This window comes from Epargyreus clarus, unplaced genomic scaffold (assembly GCF_041222505.1).
Source record: "Epargyreus clarus isolate Ecla_fem2 unplaced genomic scaffold, WU_Ecla_fem_2.2 ptg000024l, whole genome shotgun sequence".
In the NCBI taxonomy this organism is placed as follows: domain Eukaryota; kingdom Metazoa; phylum Arthropoda; class Insecta; order Lepidoptera; family Hesperiidae; genus Epargyreus; species Epargyreus clarus.
Genome location: NW_027332231.1, coordinates 10,455,507 through 10,477,210, shown reverse-complemented (window position 1 = coordinate 10,477,210; position 21,704 = coordinate 10,455,507). Strand labels below are relative to the sequence as shown.

Below are 21,704 nucleotides of genomic sequence, written 5' to 3'. Positions count from 1 at the left end.
TCAGGGGTAGTGTGGCTAACCTAGGCCACTTATCTGGGGTTGATAACAAACAGAAGAGAAAAGCAAGTTTCATGATAATAAATGTACATGGGAGACAGTGGCCATATACCATCAAGACTCTCCTGTTTCTAAATTATAAAAAAAAAATCAATATGAATAAATGCAATTAATTATATAACACACGGTCATAATGATTTTCTTTTCTATGGTCATAATAACATATGTATACGCTATGTTATATATAAAGTTGCCGAATATTTGCACACAATCATTATGGAATCTGTGACGTTTCTGTCAATATGACAAGACAATAAAGTTCGGCTGAAAAGCAAAAAGCCAAACCCGTAAAACACCATTAAAAAAATAAAAAAAAACAATATGACAAATTCAACCGAGTTAAAATGACAGCGGCTGTCACAACAACATGCCTTTGAATTTGAAGTCCCCTTCCATGCGCCAATGTTTTAATTTTACAAATCAATAATTGATCAATTACCTATTTGGTTAATTAAACACCAGCAGTAACATAAAAGATATATGGTCATAAGTGTATCTGCATAAATATAAAATAGTTAAAGCAAAATATGGAGTTCTTTGAACAAGCGCACGTAGCGAAGGGTGCCGAAACATTAAAAAAGGAGAAAAAATCAGAGGAGACAGTGAAGAAGCAGCTTAAACAGATGTTGTATGGGTATAAAAGTAGTAATAACGATATAATTAAGAGTTCCATGGATATACAAATTGATTGCGACGACTCGTCGTCCGTTAGTGGTTTTTCCGACTTGAACCTAACTGAATCGAGCGGTGCTGATGACACCACTCGCGCCACTATCGGGTCACCTGAAGAAATCGATAGTATTTTCGATGAATTGAACATAGAGGGTTCACCTCGGATACCTGACCTACCCATAGACAGTGACAATGAGGACTCAGTGAGCCATCAATCTTTACCAGATTCCTCTACCTCTGAAGACATCCAACTTGAAGCTGATGTCTCTTCCTCACAAAGTGATGAGGAACTTTCACTAGGTGCTTCCTTAAAATCATTGACAGATGTAGAAACCTCACAGGAATTCGATCCCGATGGACTGTTAGCTGCAAAAATTCATGAGAGGTTAAGAAACAAGGACGAAAGCAAAGCAGTTCCAAAAAGGAAACTAGAGAAGGTTGACGAAGAGAATGTTATTCCCCAGAAAGTTAAATCTAGTAACAAGAGTAAAAAAAATAAAGTTTCCAAATCACCACAGGTAGTACACCCGAGATTTACAAAAGACGATAACATTCCATCTATACATGAATCGTTAGAAAACAGTGCTATCTCATCACCACCATATATCTCTATTAATGCTACAGAAATGCCACAAGAAGACTTTGACACTGTTCTCGGAGACTATAAACATTCTACTATAAAAAACATTCCATTTGACAATGAAAATTTAATATTCTCCGAGAATGATTCTAGCTTGTATTCAACAAACATAATGACAATTGATGAAAATGATATGGCAGAAGAAATAACAGATTTTACTGAAGAGGAAGCCAAATCTACAATAGATGTGGGTATCACCCAGGGAGAGATGAAGGATGTTATAGACTTAAATTCTAGTCAAAATGACAGCATTATCAATATTGATGATACTATGCAATCGGAAATATCTGAAGAATTAACAAAAAATAATCTGGAAGACTCAATAAAACTGATTTTCAATAATAACACATGTGTTTGTGTAATGAAACACCCCGCAAAGATGTATATACATGGCAAATTCAAAGTTAAGGCCTTGGGTGGCACAGTTGAAATGTTTGGGCATGTAATAAATGAAGAACCCCATGAAGTATATGCCCCACATTGCAGTTTTGCTCAATGCTTAACAACTGTTGAGAAAGACAGTGCCTATTATGGTTTGTTCAGTAAATTAACATCAATAGGACTGAGCACGGCTGAAGCTGAAGACATAGTAACCACAATCGGTGAACATGATGGAGTTCTATTATTAGAGCCGTTAAGAAGTATTAAGATGAACTTTGTAGAGGAATACTTCTCTATTGCTAATCTGTTTTCTAAGTCTAGCAAGCACATGGACTATTGCCATATGAAAGCAATGGAAAGATTAGGTTGCGCAATCTATTTAAATGAGCCACGCAAGATGTTTCATGTGCCTATCATTTGGCAGGAGCTTAATAAATTCTGCTTTAGTAAGTATTCAACTATTACATAATGTATAGGAAGGTTCCAATTTTACTTGGTTCCAACTTCCATTTTAATCTTGTATATAAAATTCTCGTGACACAGTGTTGGTTACATACTCCTCAGAACGGCTTCATCATTTTTCACCAAATTTTATATGCATATTCAGTAGGTTTGAGAATCGGCTACTATCTATTTTTCATACCCCTCAGTGATAAGGATTTTTTATTTATATGGCAACACAACATTTGGCGGGTCAGCTAGTATAAATATAAAGTGGAGTGGTTCCATTGGTTGTGGTAAGGTTTTTACACCCAAAAGCAGTAAAGTTTAACACAATGCAATTGTAGGTAGAATGCAATGCACAAGTAGGACTATTGGTTCAATATACTTCATAGAAAGTCATATAAGATAATTAAATGAATTATGAGAGAATAAACACAAGTAACCAAGTCCATTCTTATTAATGTTAAGAGGTCAATTAAACATTTAACAAGATATAAACTTGATTGTAACCAATCTTTAATATTTTTTGTTGTACCTTATATCATGTACTTTACTTTATCGTACCCTTCAGATCAATGTACTAGCTTAGAACTGCTGATGTAATACTTACATAAGGCTTACATACTTAATCCTTAACTGTTACAATACATCTGTAAATAGCTTCCAACAACAATTTTCTATTCTCGTCTGTTTATTACATACTGTCAAGATGAATGAAATGCTACTACTATATACTATCTATCATATTGCCCCTTTGAAGTTTAACATGCAAAGAGGCCGCTTTGACGACCTGCATGGCGGTGCGGTCACCACGCATGTCAGAACATGCAGAGGATCCCGGGTGCGATTCCCGGCCAGACAGGTATCTAAAGGATGAATTTAGATTTCTCCTTGTGTGTGTTCATGGCAACCACGAGACAGGGAATCCTAATGTGGGGCTGTAAATGTAGAAAGCGTTTTTTTTCGTGTTAAACTTTTAGCCTTTCGAGTGACTGTATAATAAGTTACAAAAAATGTGTTCTGTATGACCATTCTTATTTACCCAGTAAAAAGGAAATGTTTATTCTTTGCAGAAGACCAGAGCAGAGGAATTATATGCGGTGGTAAAGGGGTTGGAAAGTCCACCTGTGTGCGTTACCATGTGAACAAGCTCGTACACCATGGACCTGTCCTCGTAATAGATTTGGACATAGGACAGTGTGAGTTCACTGTAGCAGGCAATATCTCAGCTACTGTTGTGACAGACCCTTTATTAGGGCCTAATTTCACACACTTGAGGAAACCAGAAAGGTATGGTACTTAGGTGATGTTTTATTATAGGTTTTTTATTTAGACAGCCATCAGTGCATTTGTAGGCTGTATAACCATCTGTGGTACGACTCCGTCGGCATCATCGCCACGCCTATTTCTGCCTATTAAGAGCAGTGTTAAGCATTGCTGTGATCTGATTTGAAGGGTGTGGTAAGGGAGACATTCTTTTCCAAGGCATTCCAGTTTAGTCCTCAGGTGTGTAATAATCTTATCTGATTGATTACAAATATCCATGGGCGGTAGTAGCCACGTACCATGTGGTGGAATACATGCTCATCTGCTACTCTCATATTATGAAAAAAAAGAAAATAAATTTTCTTTTTAGCTTAGGCACCTCGCAGATCTCAAGAGGAGAGGCATATTTAGGTAAAAAAAAAGTCAAAATCGCAACTTAAATAAATAGTGCTCAACTTAGGCACTTGGATTGTACTTATATAGCACAGGAAATCCTACAACAGCAGGCCTCCCTACGTGTTCGTGTCGCTAAGTAATCAATGTTTTGAATCCACCATGTCCCATTCAAGTTGGAGAGTCCAAGGACATTGCCCATTACATAAAAGGATCATTATCTCATAAATCGGTCCCTACGAAATAAATTTTATGTCTAGTGATGTCTAAATAGCTAACAAAAATCATAGCTTAGTTCATTTGTGTATAAATATATACGCATAAGTATGTTATTTATATTTTGTGCTATTATTAGCATCTAATAGGCTATTCGTGTCTTTAAACTGGCTTCGCTGAACCCACTTGTTGCCGATGTTTATGTTGTGGTACTCAACAGGTGGTTTATGCAGTTGCCAGTCCAGTCAAAGTAGCAAGTTTATCGCGGTGTATACATTTGACGCCCATTGAAACTTAATAGAGGAACAATCTATTAGAATTTATATGGAACTATTGATAGTTTAATTTTAATAAAGTACAGATATAGGAACACAGCCCTTGTAGCACAGTCATTGCTCTCTTCAACAATATTCTGTTAGGAAGGTTCCAGGTTCGATTCCCAGTTGGTCACATATTTCAATATAGATACTGGTGGATTCTGGCTACACCAAGCGGCAGAATGGTGCTGTGTGGAAATGTATTTCATTTACTAGCGATGTAACTGTGTATATGTACTATAAGATACATATGTACTGTTAACATAGTCCCTAGGATAGCTAAATATCGGGATTATTGGGATTTTCTAGCATACTAATGTACAGATTTCTTACAGGACACTGAACTTAGGCATGATAAACCCATTAGATAACATGAGGCGTTACGTAAACGCAGTCGTCGAGCTAATCACCCACTGCGCCAACGACGAGCGGCTCAGAGACATGCGCTGGATCGTCAACACAATGGGACTGTGTAATGTTGTCGGATTACACTTCATAACAATTGTCATCTTGCATTGTCGCCCGACTTACCTACTACAAATCGACTCTAAGAACGCTAAAAAAAGATACGATATGTTCCTACGACCTCAATTAGTTGCAGCGCATTATGATTACTACAAAAACATGAGACTGTTCGCAAACACGACGTGCCCTGATAATTTGGAGTATGACTTCATCTTGTCCCATCACACAGACAGTCCCGTGAAGAATAATAATACGCTTGCGCCACGAGACGAACGATATCTGAATTATCTTGCCTACTTCAGCGAGTTGCTCGGTATTAATAGGGGTTCCACGTTACTAGGCATCACGCCATACGAGTAAGTGTTCTGGTTTTTTTCAAACTTACAATTTTGAGGCAAAGTTAAAGAACATTGTCTATTACAGATTACAGGCTGGTTTAAAATCTTTTGACAATAATTAAGTTTGTGATTTGATCAGTACTGTACATAGCATAGAGAGGACTAGACTTCCTTAGCGCTTAAAAAGTTATATTAAATATTAATAGGCGCATTTACGCAGTAATATAACAGGTTTGCTTCTAATATTGGGTAAATTTTGAATGCACATACCTATAGTTGGAAACCTCCATTCTCTTCATGACGCATATGGCGCGGTTACTGTAGAAGCTACGCAAGTCTCGGGTTCGATTCTCGGGCTTACCAAAACAGCTACATGATTAATATAGATTTCTTGTTTGGCGCTCAGGGTTCCTCTCCGTGTGTAAATATCACCACATGTCATGGAAACGCACGGTGATACAAGTGTATGTGTAAAACTTAATTACTAATGAATTTTCAGAAAAAAGTTTATATATCCATCAATAAATTCAGCTAATATTTACAACTAATTATATAGTTAATAGTATAGTGTAATTATATTTATAGTATAATATTTACAGTAAACAAAATACCAGTTTAGGTGGAATTCGCACGTCATCTTTTTATAACTCATGGATGACGCATCGCTTGCAATGATGTCATAGCACCGTGCCCTCGCATGCAAGGGAAAGATACTGTACACTTTAATTTAAAACCATTTAGCGAATTAACTTGTGCTGGTTTAACAATTGATAGAATTTATGTATGTGATGTTATAAGGGCGCTTTCAGAAATGTTCTTTAAGCAGTTTAACTACTTTACCGAGGAATAGTTAACTACATAAGTTCATCTATGAAGGCTACACTGAGTTATATTGCGCGATAACTTTTTACGTGATCCGTGGAAGAGTTGCATAAGCATTAATTGTTCCCAATTAAAAGCTCATTGCTGTAGATTATCATAACACGAAAGTTTCATCTAAATCGGTCCAGAAATTTCCAAAATTAACCCATTAGACATTTTTAAATACTTAGCATTTGAAAATAAGCATGTGTGAACAATTTACTTAATTTCAAATCGAAGACAGCTAAACTAAGTAATACAGATAAAGATAACTCCTTATGTATTATGTAGGTATGAGGGCCCCTCCCTTACACTTCATAAGTTACATGGGTTGGAAACAACTTGCAACCCCACAATCAATCAATTTAGACTTTAGAGCCATGTAAGAAATATTGGTCAACGTCCTGTCATTGAGCAATATAAATATTTATAACATATTGTGCAGTAGAACATAGTGCATAAGTAGCTAGTTTTCTACTAGTACATTTGTACTATACCTACACGTTAGTTTCATATAAACCTGTCATTAATTTATGAATTCATTATGTTTTATTCATACTGTAAACATATCTAATCAATCAATAAATTTCTACTATAATAAAAAGATATTAGGCAAGTAAGTTTAGCAGTTTATAAACACAAAGATATACAACAATTACACTTGAATTATAGTGACAAATTCAATATAAATATAATCGCATTATTGTTTCACAAATGAGTAATGAAAGATACAAGTTGCTAGGAATCTGGTGAGTCACTGGCTGCGGATACAGCCTCATTAATCAATCCTCGATGCCTCTTTATCATTAACGACACAAACTAGCACTACAACAAACAACTATCTACGTGTAAGAGGAAAATTCTAATTAGACTTTGTATAGAAAACCTTTTATTTTTCCAGAGTGCAGTTACAAGATTTGTGTGTATACATGAATGTAAAAATTCCCGAAGGTACAGTTTCACAGGTGCTCAATGGTAAAATAGTCGCACTGTGTCAACACGAACCAGGCAGTGTTACCAAGAAGACGTATGTTTTGGCCGACGAACCACTCTTGTGCCATGGACACGGTAATTCCTAAGTTAACATATTCTATAGATAGGAAGTTCAAGTTCTATGATGGCGTTTCTCTATTATAATATAACAACAAACTGTTACACAAAGTTCAATTTGCAATGAGAAACAGTTACCGATATAAATAGAACTAGCAGTCTTTTGCTATGATCAAATCATGTGGCATTTGGACCATGTATAATCAGAAGAAAGATTAAACCTGTAAATTTAAGAGATATAAAATTTTAAGAAATTACTGGCAAAATCAAATATTACAATATGCTATAATAATATTAAGATATATGTAATTTATAAATATAGACATACAGAGAAAATTAAGTGTACATTTGCAGACACTATCTTGCTTCGAGTTAAACACCTATATGAGTCAAAGGTGATGTAACTCGAACAAAGTACATCATTAATATCATATTTGTGTTATCAATAAGAGCACTATAATATAGGACTTGATTAGCTGATAAGTTTATATATTCTTATATTGTCACTTATTAACTTGCAGGACTTATACGAGGGATTGATTTTGAAAGAGGAACTTTGTATGTGATCACGCCAATGCCTGCTGAAGGACTGCAGATGGTGGATACATTGTTGTATGCGGACTGGGTGCCCGAGCTGAGGGGTCAGGAGGCCCAGTTGCCGGCCGGCATTGCCGTGCCGTACCGCATGCCAACAATGCATCAACAGAAGCAACTCATGTTCACACCACGCAGAAGATTCAATCCAGTTCAGCTGTTAAAAATGTCAAGAGGTTCCTAAATTGAAAGCTTGGTTGATTAGTTAAGAAATTTGTAATTGGAATAGTTCCAAAATCTTAAATTATAAAAGGAAATCTAGAAATTATGTTAATTCATGTATATTCAAGTAAGATAATTTTGTACTTACAATACTAATAAAACATAACATAGATGATTGAATTTTAACTTAAATATTCCCCATCCTATATAGAACCTTTGATTTATAAATGCTGTATTAAATTTTATAAAAGTCAAAAAGTCTAGAAAAGAATTGTTAAAACATGGGGTTCTTTATTACTAATAAATTATAGTAGCATGCAATTTAATCATACTGAAGTTAAAATTTCACACAAACAATAGATTACAATAAAACTGCCCTACATGATCAAGACCAGATTGGGCATCTCAGAGATGCATCCAGCTGACAGGCACTTGGCTGAGTCAGATTGGGGCTCGCGCTCCATGTTAAATAAATGTCCTACGCAATTTATACATAACTATTTTATTGAAAAAATTAAAATACAAAATACCAAACTAAACAATCAAGTCTCGGTGCAATGACACCGGTCGAGGAATAATCTATATGTTGAAGAAATGCTACTTGATTATATAACGATAGTATAGCACGAAAAATCCCAGCGGGGTCCACCGGAAACGGGGACCACGCTCGCCCCCGACTACTTCTGTTAAGGCAATTACTCTTATTCTTTATAGATAATCTATAAAATATACAAGTACCAATTGTGAAAATATAGCCACACGAATACTGAGTGGGTGTGCGTGCTACGCGCCGCGACATCGCGTCGGCTGGCAGTATCGGAAGGAAGCACTGGCCAACGCCGCGACTGCTGCAGAGTTCGAGTCGTTTCAAACGTAAGTTTCAGGCAGTATGCGAACGATTCATAAATCAGAGTTCCTCCGACAACAGCACAATTACAGCAGAGAACACCTAGTCTTCTTCTTCTTCTTAACCTGTAACGCGGCGCGGGTCGCCGTCTCGAACACCTCGCGGACGCCCTCCTTGCTCTTGGCGGAGCACTCCAGGTACGCGAACGCGTTAATCTTCTCCGCCATGGCGCGCCCCTCTTGCGGCTTCACTGGCTCCTGTTTCATCTTGCGCAGCTCGTTGATCGTGGCCGGGTCGTTGCGGAGGTCCTTCTTGTTGCCCACCAGGATGATCGGCACGTTAGGACAGAAGTGCTTCACCTCCGGCGTCCACTTCTCGGGTATGTTTTCGAGCGAGTCGGGCGAGTCCACCGAAAAGCACATAAGTATAACGTCCGTGTCGGGGTACGACAGCGGCCGCAGCCGGTCGTAGTCCTCCTGGCCGGCCGTATCCCATAGCGCCAGTTCCACCTGCTTACCGTCCACCTCGATATCGGCGACGTAATTCTCGAACACTGTCGGCACATACACTTCCGGGAACTGATCTTTGCTGAACACGATCAAAAGACATGTTTTACCGCATGCACCGTCACCGACGATCACTAATTTTTTGCGAATCGCAGCCATCGGTCCTGCAAAAGAATACAACGCAAATAATTATGATGAGCGTCAACGCCTTTCATGACTTATAAATATGGCCGCCGTATAGGAATATGGGAAGGGAGTAGTCAGACAAGCCCTCAATTGTGAATAAGCACCTGAACTAGCGGAAGAAGAACAGCACCACCACATAGTACCCTCACATGCGAGGGTGGTTATTTAGTATATTTTGTAGATACCTGAAGATTGTGGCTAATTTCTGGAGAATATTGACCTATCGACACTTTTTTAATCGTCTTTGCTCATCACAAGCACTTTCGTTTCGTTCGTAACTTAGTATTGCAATGTCTAAAAATACTAATACTGACTAACACATTTGGATACGTTATTTTCCCTGGGGTATTTTATATTTGACACATTATTTAAGCAGATTATTACTATTATTTTCTGTTACTTCACCAATAACATAAATTATCTTCAGCAGTAATATTAAATTATTTATAACATTACTTTTAATTATTGCCAGAATAAATAATTATATCAGTATAATGTTTTTGTCAGATTAAAAATCTGTCAATTTCTAGGAATTATGATTTGGATTCATGTCTTTTTAGCACAGTACAACATACAACGTATTTTTGAGCAAATTAAGGAAAAAGATTAAAATAGGTACATAATATTCTAAAAACATGATCAATTCATACTAAAATATAGTAAAAATTATAAAATGAAGCTTACTACCCTAGAACATTACATTTGTAGGATTGAAAACTCTGATTGACACATAATATTTGAATATAAACCCATTAATTTGTAAAAAATATATAATTCAATATATTTTATCTATTTATAAATTAAAAACAAGCTCTTTTAATTTTTTAAAGTCTGTAGTGGTATTTTTCGGCTGGTAACTGCATCTATATACTCTATGACCTAAAGGTGCAATCAGACTGAGCCGTACATATACAGGGTGAAATTTTAAAACGGGCCTTCAGAGCCAAATCGTAAACTATAAGGATTAGCGAAAAATGTTGAAAGGAGTTACGAGGCCGATTTTCATAAAAACTAAAACTGCATCATTACTTTTTTAAAATAACTTTTTCCCTAGCCGGGAATCGAACGAGTTCATTTTGAAAAAAAATACACCCTCTATATTATTCCACTATCTGATAGTGTCGCTTATAAGGATCAAATTCTGGGAAGTAATGTTATGTGACAAATTAATGGAATAAGAAAATTTTGAAGACAATACATATTTTTTCATACATTGGCATACTAATCCTTAAGGATTATACATAACATATGACTTATGTATAATTCTTTAGAACTATACATTAGTCATAACATTGAAGAATTTGTTGGTTAATCAACTAATTCTTCGATATTATAACCATGACATACGACTTAGTGTGAGAAAGTAATAGGTTGGCAACTAAGTTCCCGCCATTTTTAGGATTATTTTTTTAATAAAAATAGATTTCTGATTAATTAGTATTTTTTTATTATTTGTTGTTTACAACTTTGTTTCAACGTTAAAAATTATTTTCTATATCTCTTTATTTAGTAATCATTTTGATTTGACTCGAAAATGTCATTCAGCTAATTGTCAACTTTACGTCTGTATTAAATGAAACTCCGCGCATAGCAAGTTGAAAATCTATTATAATGGTCCTAAAAATAACCTTCACTAAATCGAACAGAAAAATATAAATTCTTGAAGAACAAAACGTCCGCTTTCGAATGATTTGAAACATTAGGCCAAAAAAAATGTTAATACGCGAAATGTTTATATGAATGGCAGGCGGAAACTTAACTGCCAAATTAATATGAAAACATATGTATTTTCTTAAAATTGAGGCTTTTCCTTTTGTTTGTCATTTATCATTGCTTCCCAGAATTTGATCCTTATAAGCAACACTATCCGATAGAGGAATAATATAGAGGGTGTATTTTTTTTGCAAAATGAACTCGTCCGGTTCCCGGCTAAGGAAAGAGGTATTTTAAAAAACTAATGATGCAGTTTTAGTTATTATCAAAATCGGCCTCGTAACTCCTTTCAGCATTTTCCGCTAATCCTTATAGTTTCGGATTTGGCCCTGAAGGCCCGTTTTAAAAATTCACCCTGTATAGTACAATATAGTACAACAAACTTATTTTATACGAAACACGCACGGAGTGTAATCAAAATGTAAATAATATTTTAGTAACTTTTTTTGTTTGTTTTAAAAAGTAACATTGTGTACCGTACCATTGTAACACTCAATAAGTCATAACATTATTTATTTTATTACTTATATTTATTTATAACTATTTATTTATAGAACTTTACTATAGAACAATTTATTTATAAGTAATAAAATAAATATAGGTTATATTTTAAAGGTGGTAGAACTCCACCTATGGTTTGATTCCACCGCCACACATATTTTTGCCTTATAACAACAGTGTTAAGCGCTACTGTGTTCTCGTTTGAAGGGTGTGGTAAGGGCAGCTTATTCCTCTGGGCTCACCTGAGGCCCACCTCAGGTAGGAATTTTTGAAAACAATTATTTCAGGCTTTCTTATAGGATTCTTACCTGGGATTGATTACAGATGTCATGGGGCGGTAGTCGGCAGTAGCCACTAACCAAAAGGCGTACGGCATGCTCGGCTGCTAGTATTATATTATTGAAGTACTTAATTGTATGTTTTTTGTAAGACCGAGAGTGTGGAATAGTGTAATATGTAATGTTCTATTAAAACACGACGATACTGCGTACAAATTTGGCAAATGCGCTGTGCACGCGCTGTTTACCAATAGATACTACACAGACCTATAACAAATACAGGTCTGTGAGTTACTACGTCTGTTTGACAACTCATGTTCGCCTCATGTGTTTGAACAGAAGTCGCGAATATTCAAATCAGTTTGTTCATATATTACTCAAAAACCTCCCTCACACACTCTCACATTTGTCAGATTTGTACGCAACTAAATGTTTTACAACGTCAAGTCTGTTGATACCTTAATAATACGTGGTATGGCCATTTAAAAATTTACCCGAATTTTTGTTACGTATGAAAAATAATTGAAAAAAAATGTTTTTTACCAATTGAACAAGTCTTCTCGCCGAGTAAAAGAGGTTAAGACCACGGCGCTGGCCTAGTGCGAATTGATAGACTTCACTCACTTTTAAGATTTTTTATGCATGTAGATTTCTACACGATGTTTTTAATTAAAACATCCTAGTCCACTGCATTCATGGTAGCAGCTGGCATTAAAACTCGAAATACGATTATTTCTTTCAAATTCTGTTTACACGGATGCGATAAAATATTCATAAGGCAACGAGCGAGAAGAGCGAATGTTTAGACGAACAAAATATGTTATATTACTTCGATAATCATATATTCGAGACGAGAAACTCTTTCTATGTAAATGGGGCATTAGGCTGGTGCCGCTTAGTCTCAAAATTAAAGTCAAACTTTGTAGCTTGTTGCAAATACACACCATGAAAAGAAATATAAAAATAATTAGCCAACTACGAGACGAAACGCACACAGCAGGTTCCGTACCACCAAATTATCATTTTTTTTTATTATTTCTTATCATGGCAACCAAGGAAGTCTACCTATGGTATTGTGACAGACACAGGTTACACTGTGACACAGCGGAGGTTTTGTAATAGGGTTCCGTTGGTACTTTTTGGGCATGGAACCCTAACTATAGGGTATATAAATTATATTTTTATGACTACTAAATTAATAATGATATATATATTGGTGGTTTTTATATATTTGTTTTTTTAATACAGATATGTAACGGAAATAAGTATCATTCTACCCAATGTAAGTTATTCAAACCATAAGAACGGTAGTCATGTATGGCATGCAGTAGGTACTAAACGTAATTTGTAAGATTTATGGGTGAAATAAATTACAAGTAGTATTTCAAATCCCTTATTTATTTACAAACAGTTTTCATAGATAAAAATATTAAATACATTTTGTATAACAAACATAAAAAATAGTAAAAAAAAACAATTTCTATAAATTTTTAGTATTAAATTAAATTAAAACATTGCTAGTACGTCCTTTTTATCACGAATCCAAAATTACTCCAATATGACAACTTAAATAATAAATTTTATGGAATGCCACAATTCAAAATGTTTACAAAAATAAAAATACAAAACAAATGTTTATTTAAAGATGATTTCATAGTTGTGGGCAATTCAATAATTGTACATTCAGATAACTATATGCGGCAAGATTGATTGAAGAAAAGTTTTCCACCGACAGTGCGTTGAAAAAATAAAAAAAAGTAAATGCATGAGTTTAGAAAATATTTCATAATAAATCTTATAAAAATAGCTTAAACGTATATAACACTTCCAATAGTTAATTATTAAAATATAGCTTTTAGGCGTTTACGGCGTTTTAGGTAAGGCAAATCTTCTCTACAAATCTTCAGAACTCATCTGTAAGTAAAAGATTTATAATTAACTTATTGAATATAATTATTTTTTAACCATATGAAATATTAATGTTACTATTAATAATTACAAATACTGTTAACATATAGTGTGTATAATAATTAAGATTTTTTAGTAATGAAATATTTTTTTATTTTAAGACTTAAGGTAAATGTAAATGTGTATGTGGCAACACAAATATTTGAAGAACAGACGAGACATTAATGGCGCCATACTTCGAAGGTAACGAAAATATTTTGTTCATGAAAAATGCAATAAAATTTAATTTGGGCAATTAAAACATTAATTGAAGCTCTATTGCTTGTTTTAAAGATACGTTAATTTAATTGATATCTGTGCAATTAATACTCAAGGCTAGCGTCAACACATTTGCGAAAAATACCTTTCTGAAATTTAAAGGTTTGAATTATTTAACCTTAGGTTTAAGCCGATATATCTAGTTAAATATAAATTAAATTTACTGTTAATTATATTAGTGTAAACGAATATTGCTACGGGGATTAAATGAAACAAATATTCAAAATAAAGAGATTTATGTTTCAATAATACAAGATGATAATACACGGATTAAGGGAGATTACGGACAGAGTAATTTAATGGATTGATACGTATGGTTTAAACAAATAACAATGTATAATCTTTTACATATTTACACATCTGACACTAAATTTTTCAGTTCACACACTATTTATAAGACAAGTATCACATTAATATGACTTTTTTTTTATGGAAATTTACATATTTAAATTTAAATAATATATAGGGTGCACACACAGGGTGCACAGAATATACTATTAAGAATTGTTATGTTTCAAATTGGGTAAGCATAAATTATTATGTATGCAAGTATATCGATACGTTGAAAATATGCCGTCGTTAGTCGACCTAAATAAAGTGTACTATTATCAAATCAAATACTTTTTATTAATTCTATAATAAATGTCTATGTAGCTTATACTCTTGCATACAAATAGAGACAGGCCGAGTAAAAAAATACCAAAAATACCAGAATCCAAATGCAGAGTTTTACTCGATTTTTAATTTACCCGACCATTTCCCATTTAACCACTCCAAAATACTTATGTAAATAATTATTTAAAAGAAGGTAGTGCTTATTTTAGGGTTACCAAGAACTAGTTTCTATAAATTCTAAGCTCCATTTTAATGCAACCGGGAAAAAATAAGCATAGGTATCCAGAATTGTGCAATATATCGCGAATTTTATTCATATCAATATACCTTATATATAACCAATATAACTTAATAAAAACGAATACTCGACCTTTCTCTATTGCACATAATTTAATTATAAATTGATAAATTAAGGTAACTTTTATTATTTATATCACGATTATAATATATCAAAATGAAATATTTCGTGCATAAATAAATTTGCAGTTCAATATTGTTACTTATAAATTATAATATCGTTTAATTAAAAAAGCTAAATAAAATGTTGAAAAACATTCAGTTTACAATTAATGTTTTGAATTTTATTAGGAGTTATTTAAAAAAACGAAAATCTGAAAAGCATATTTTCCATCAATATCAGAGCATAAAAATCATAGAGTGTTAAATCACAAATTAATACAAGCAACTCTATTGTTACCTACCCCCAATGTAATAGACCAGTCGACCTACATACCTACAAATAATACTGAAGCCACATTCACTTCTTTACCTTCTGCCAAGCGAAGATACCGTAGGACAGTCCGACGCCCAGCGCGAACGTGAGGAGGTAGGGCAGGAACTTGAGCGAAGGGCCGTGCCTCTTACGCATCAGTGTCACTATGAATTTGAGGTTCCCATCTGTGTAGGGCGGGTATCTCGCTCTAGAATAAAAGTTATAAACAATTATTATAAAAAAAACAAAAACAAAACTGCTTAAAAATATAGCCTGTCACTCCCACAATTAAGATGAATCAAACGACATGTCATATTTTAAAATCTGCTTTAACTTTTAAGATATACACACGCTTGAAAAATATATGGCATATACGCTTGAAGAACATTACCCTCTGCTGTTGCTATTAATATATTTTTTGTAATGTATTGTAGAATTTATTAAATCTGTGTAAGGCTGATATTAACTCTAGATTTCTATTTATAAAAAAGAAAATAGCAAACGAGCATGCCCCTAATATAATGTATTATGTAGCCATCGCCCATGGACATTTGTAAAGGGAGGAGGGAGGACATAGGGATTTGTAGGTGATCATGTCTAAAGAAAGGGCGTGCTCCGACAGTCTTAGTTCGGAGTTTGTATCTATATATGCAAAATGTTGAGAAAACTTCGATAGCGTGTTTCAGAATACTCGTGGCGCCAACTCTTGACGAGTAGCGGAGAGACACGACAGAACTTCGAAAACTATCCATCTGGTTACGACTATAGTGTGGCACAATGACAAATTTTAGTACCTTTAAGTAACATTATACTCACGATCCGAGTTTTTCGCCGATCATAGCGAAGTTTTTGATAAGGCAGCTCTTCTTGTGCGTAAAGGTATCGAAGGACGCCTTGCCGTGGTAGGCGCCGATACCACTGTTACCAACACCACCGAATGGTAGCGTATCAACTGCAATGTTACATATAGTTATATTACTTCTTAGAATTTTTATTTTTATATATGTAAAAAAAAACCTAATTTTAGTATTAAACTTTACTTGTAATTACTTAATTTTAATGTAGTTTCTTAATTTACATTAAATGCGTATAAAATCTGAATAATAACAGCTAATGTAACCAAATTCAGTGTGATTTCAAAATATTATTTTTCTTCATATTCATGGTATAATTACGTAAGGCTCCAATATTTTAGAACAATTTAATTATTTGTTGTTTTATAAATGCGCAGTGGGCATGCATTGAATATGCACATTCATAATGTAGGTGTATGATTTTAAGACAGTACTAATTACTGTTTTCTGAATTAATTAACGTAAATAAAAACTAACGTAATAAAAGTATTATTTCTGTTTCATTTTAATAATCTATTGTAGGTAAAAAATTAATTAAATATATGTAATTGTGGTATAATTCATGGTTACGGGTATAACTCAATTAAAACTATGTTTAAGCTACAAGTTAATTATGAAAATTAGTTATTCATGCAATTTACTATAGCTTAAGTATATATTTCAAGAAAAGCAAGTATTAAGATTATATACAATCATGCTACGCTAGGATTAGGTATAGAAAATTATATAATTATTATTCACACACATTCGCAAACATTCAGTTAATACGATCATAAACTTTATATATTACAACAAATACACACAGAAATTTATTACAACTATAATATAGGTACCATTCTCTGTACTTATAAAAACAAAACATTAATAACTTTAAATAAATTTGTGTTGTGTCGTTTTATTTAGTAACGGCTTTCTAGAATGACTTGAATAAAATTTAAATATTTGTCTGTAAATTCTAAATAATTGCCATTTTGAGCTTATTTAATATCTGTTCACACGATACCGGCCAGGTACTAATGGATTTTGAAAGACATTTTAAGCATTTTTGTGACCAGAAATCGTTTGCCGCTAAAGAAAAAAAAGTATTTCAATATGGCTGAAACTTTGCGATAAATTTTCACTATCACTGTGCAAACAAATTGTAAAATATTTGATTTTTAAAAACCAATAACGTAAAACTTTCTCCATACCTCCCATTTGCATCACTGTATCGTTAATGCACATCCCGCCGCTACTGGTGTTATCGATAACTCTCGACACAACCTCCTTGTTCGTGCTGAACACGTACAGGACCAACGGCTTCTCTCTACAGACCAAGCACAGAAGTACAGACCACCACCAGGGTAAAACAGAAAGTTAAGAAGAATCTACGAGGGAATTACAATGAAAGGAAATATAAAGTTTGCAACAAAAATTTACTGGTTGTAGGTGGCGCTACCGTAGACAATACAGTGCCATCTATTCGAAAAGAAACTATTTGTAACACAAAAGAAACTGCTTTTGCTATGCCACGCACTCAAAATCCATAAATTAAATACATTAGAAACTATAAAAGTATTATATTAATGCAAACATTAATTAAAATAAAAGGCTACTAGCAAATACCTATATTTACACAATCAGTAGTCATTTTAAAAAGTGAATAAAATATATCAGAATAGTACAAAATAATTACAGTGTATTAACATATTTAAGACATAATAACTACAAGAAAACATATAACCGTCACCTATATTCATTTACTTTTCCATAGAACCAGTAGTTTAGTTTTTACCATGATTACCCATCATGTCCATGAACCGAAACCAACAAACAAAAAGTTTTATACTATCACGTTTTAGGATATTGTCGATTTCTATGACACTGTTGTACATAAAATTTCCGCTGAAAATACTTATCTAAAATCTGTAAATCATATACGGAATACACTGTTTATTGACCTCCAAAACGTGATATGTACAAGTAAAGTGTATTTTATATACAAGCAGACGTGTGTTTGTGAGCGATGAATAAATTTGAATAAGAAACAGTGACCCCATCCTACCACCGTCGGCTTTTTGTAAAATTACATACATTAATTTACGATACTACGAATCATTTAACAAATAAAAACTGATAGTTTTGTTGTTGTTGTTGATCTTTTATTTTTTTATACTTAAAAAAAGATATCTGTCATACACGTTACAGATTATAAATCTGTCACATTTCTGTCTGTCAGACAGTGTGCATTTTATATCGCTTAATCCAAACCACAGATTAAAAATAAAAACGTGATAATTTTACAAAAAGCCACATGCCATAATCTGTTCCTTACCGCCATAAAACATGATCGTTTCGTTCACGCATAGACTCCCTGAGCGTGTCTGTTCGGTGAACAACTTATGTATGTTGCTCTGTTTGCTGAACACGTATAGAACTAATGGGTGCTCCCTGAAATGATGCGTGTTTCGTTTGTAATGTCCTGGTGCAGCCGGGTTATGGTATGGTTGGGGACATTACGTCTTAATATTCTATAAACCTTATATTATGTCATATGATATATTATCATAACATAGTGGATAGTATATAGTGATAATAATGTTATAAAAGATCCCTGTCAACTTAATTAGGAACCTCGTGCTAATGACGTCATATGAATAAATTATTAAGATATTTAAAAACATGTCATTAATAAAATAACTTGTTACGTACTGTTACCTATATACTGCCAATTCCCTTTGCATACATATTTATTAATGATTCCTTACAATAATAACTTATTAATACTAATATTAATAACACAGTTAAAACACGTGTTATTAACTGTGTTATTAATATTGCACGTGGTATTATTTAATAACTTTTTTGGCGTAATTGATAAAAAAAGACATTCAATTATTTTAATGTGTGAAGCGTGAAGACCCTATGGTTAATTACGCATCATAAAAATTATAATGATTGGAAAAGGTATTTAATTTTTTCTAACGCAGCTCATTTTTTTTGTCTGGACTTTAATAAAGTAGTAAGTATACTGTGCGATTACAATAAATATAGCCAACAATTAAAACACTACTTAAAGCTTAATTATATAATTATTAATTACCTAAGACGAACGCGGGTTTTTATTCGAGTGGTGGGATGGAGGCGAAATACATTTCTTGTTATATCCATCAAGTTGTTTATTTATATTAGAAGTAATCTCGAAGAAAACTTTCGATACTTTATTATGTGTATAATCTTATTCATATTAATTTCCTTTCTATTTCCTGATAGTTAAATTGCCTCGTGTTATAAGGGCGTTTTTCCGCCTCGCGTGTTCGTCTGCACGCGCGACCTAGTCTCACCCAGACACACGAATTAAGAGGCTTCAGTCTCTTTGCAATCACTAGGAAGGCAATAGGATGCAAGTCACATGCGTGCGGGTGGGACACGCGTGCGGCGTATACACGCGCGACAGGAGAAGTCCTAAATTAATATTTAAAAAATATTGTTGATTTTCTAGTTGTATATTTTTTTTTTCTAGAGCCTTTAGGTACAAATACTTCAGGATGTATTATACCTAAGTAAAACTAACCTATCTCTCAAACGGTCATTCTTTAAAATGTATGTTAAATAGGGTTATTAAAGAATTTTATTTTATTTTTATCATAAACATAATTTTAATAAATTTTCCATTAAATAAGCTACCATGAGTTTTGGCCAGCTGATGACATCATTATACGATTCCACAATACAATAGAGATTTAAAAATCCTTATAACTTAAATAAAGAAACATAAACATATCTATGTATAACATCTAACAAGGAAAAGTTCCGAATGTTGGAAAATAAGTAGGTACTTACGAAACGATCGCTATTACCGATGCGTGAGCTAATTGGATATTTAATCAAAAATACATTTGACTCACAAATGAGGGGGGAAATTGTGTGTTACTATAGGTGTTCCCGTCATATGACGGAACTTGAAATATTATCGCAATACGAATACTTTTTACGAGACAGTTAAGAACATTTTTTAATTTAATTTTGTTTGTATAACTTATTTTTACTTTTAAATCAATTTAAAATCATAAGTGTAACCGATACCTTTTTTTTTGTTTTAGTGATATAGATAAAAATATTATAAATAAACCTATACTTTATGATCATAATTTTGACCACCAAGCAAAAACTAGTACGAACTATTACAAATAGCCTCGAGATTTAAAAAAATAACAAGAGCAATGTTACATTGTTATTATTATCATACATATTATAGTTACACGATGTGGTTAAATATATGATTGAATATAGATAGTGTCAATTTCACAATATTCAATCATACGTAACCACTTCCTGTAACTATAATATCTATACAATACCTTCGTTATATACAAATTAGATGCGATTTAGACAAATAAACTAAGTTAAATAAGATTGTTATTCCAAGATTCGACGAAGGAAAATTAACTGTTTTTTTACTTATTAACTTCAATACAAACATATTCAATTACGTTTAACAAAGGACGTGATTCATAAACGATTATATCAATACTGACAATACATTGCTGCGCCATTTGCATTCCAAGATGGACACTGTTTGTTTGAAAGAACACAATAAATTGGACAAGTGCGATCGAACTCGTTCGGGGAGTAGTTCTTACCAACAAATCTTCATTATTTTTTATTTTTTGGATATCAGGCATAGAACTAATTGGATTGTGAAATTTTAGAATGTCTACCTATAACGGTTTAATAGATAAAGCGAAAAACGCTGATTTCTTGTACGTCGTTTTTATTTTGTTATTTTTAAAATACATATTCTGTAAAAAGTGACTATCTATGTATCTATTACGCTTCGAGACATAGTCCTGTGACAGATGGACAGAGGAATAGATAGCGGAATCTTAGTAACAGGATTCGGTCTTTATCCTTTGGGTATGGAACTCTAAATAGCGTCTATGTATTTATGTACGCAAGTTATACCTCATTATAGTAGGTATTTAGACTGGACATTTACTAGGTAAATTTAGAGTGTCGATTTCAGATGTCGGTGTTATAAAATTCACTCTCACATTAGTGCCAAGTCTCGAACAAAATAATTTTATATACTCGATTTTATACTTAAGATTTTTTTGCCTTGTTTTGCAATAGTTTTATTTCATGCGCGTGTACACCCGATACAAGGTCTATTTTTTATTTTAAAATAAATACGCCATAATTATTTTTTTTACGTGCGCACGTTAGTGTTTATTATATTCCTATTTATAAATAATTATATTATGCTTATTAATTCATCTAGATCTTATTTATAATTTTAAAAGTATTGTAGGTAACTTTGTTTAGAATAAATGTATAAGTTATTTTAACGTATTTTTGTAGATGTAAGTATTATAGGTATATATACTATATACGTCCGGTAATGAAATATGATAAGTAAAAGTAATATTTT

At 33.3% G+C, this 21,704-nt stretch overlaps 3 protein-coding genes across 7 annotated transcripts in view; 1 reads left to right on the top strand and 2 right to left on the bottom strand.

The window, feature by feature from the left end:
• Positions 1 to 402: 402 nt before the first annotated feature.
• Positions 403 to 8,028, top strand: LOC140752347 (polynucleotide 5'-hydroxyl-kinase NOL9). Its single transcript, XM_073086609.1, has 5 exons — positions 403 to 2,196; positions 3,268 to 3,484; positions 4,722 to 5,207; positions 6,952 to 7,118; positions 7,622 to 8,028. Exons 1-5 carry the CDS (start codon positions 585 to 587, stop codon positions 7,876 to 7,878), a joined length of 2,739 nt encoding a protein of 912 aa, XP_072942710.1. The 5' UTR covers positions 403 to 584; the 3' UTR covers positions 7,879 to 8,028.
• On the bottom strand, positions 6,917 to 9,739 carry Rho1 (ras-like GTP-binding protein Rho1). Of its 2 annotated transcripts, none has more exons than XM_073086611.1 (2): positions 9,581 to 9,739; positions 6,917 to 9,373 (listed from the first exon to the last, which is right to left on the bottom strand). In XM_073086611.1, exon 2 carries the CDS (start codon positions 9,366 to 9,368, stop codon positions 8,790 to 8,792), a length of 579 nt encoding a protein of 192 aa, XP_072942712.1. In that variant the 5' UTR covers positions 9,369 to 9,373; positions 9,581 to 9,739; the 3' UTR covers positions 6,917 to 8,789. The 2 variants fall into 2 exon arrangements, with proteins under 2 accessions (XP_072942712.1, XP_072942711.1); XM_073086610.1 differs by having other exon boundaries at positions 9,500 to 9,689.
• Positions 9,740 to 13,267: 3,528 nt separating this feature from the next.
• The window catches only part of LOC140752462 (aldehyde dehydrogenase, dimeric NADP-preferring), a 59,520-nt gene continuing 51,083 nt past the window's right edge, over positions 13,268 to 21,704 (bottom strand). For 3 of the 4 annotated variants that reach the window (XM_073086766.1, XM_073086769.1, XM_073086770.1), the window contains exons 8-11: positions 18,609 to 18,724; positions 16,257 to 16,392; positions 15,498 to 15,648; positions 13,268 to 13,801 (exon numbers count right to left, since the gene is read on the bottom strand). In XM_073086766.1, coding sequence (XP_072942867.1) covers positions 13,781 to 13,801; positions 15,498 to 15,648; positions 16,257 to 16,392; positions 18,609 to 18,724 — 424 coding nt within the window. In that variant the 3' untranslated portion in view covers positions 13,268 to 13,780. Of the gene's footprint in view, positions 13,802 to 15,497; positions 15,649 to 16,256; positions 16,393 to 17,484; positions 17,601 to 18,608; positions 18,725 to 21,704 lie in introns of all 4 variants that reach the window. The other variant, XM_073086768.1, reaches the window with a different exon arrangement.

Excerpts from the sequence above, each read along its gene's own strand:
- LOC140752347 (XM_073086609.1), top strand. The coding sequence starts at position 585 with ATGGAGTTCTTTGAACAAGCGCACGTAGCGAAGGGTGCCGAAACATTA. Across the intron at positions 2,197-3,267 it reads GCTTAATAAATTCTGCTTTA|AAGACCAGAGCAGAGGAATT; the intron begins GTAAGTATTCAA and ends TATTCTTTGCAG. Across the intron at positions 7,119-7,621 it reads ACTCTTGTGCCATGGACACG|GACTTATACGAGGGATTGAT; the intron begins GTAATTCCTAAG and ends ATTAACTTGCAG.
- Rho1 (XM_073086610.1), bottom strand. The coding sequence starts at position 9,533 with ATGTGGTGGTGCTGTTCTTCTTCCGCTAGTTCAG. Across the intron at positions 9,374-9,499 it reads TTCTTCTTCCGCTAGTTCAG|GACCGATGGCTGCGATTCGC; the intron begins GTGCTTATTCAC and ends ATTCTTTTGCAG.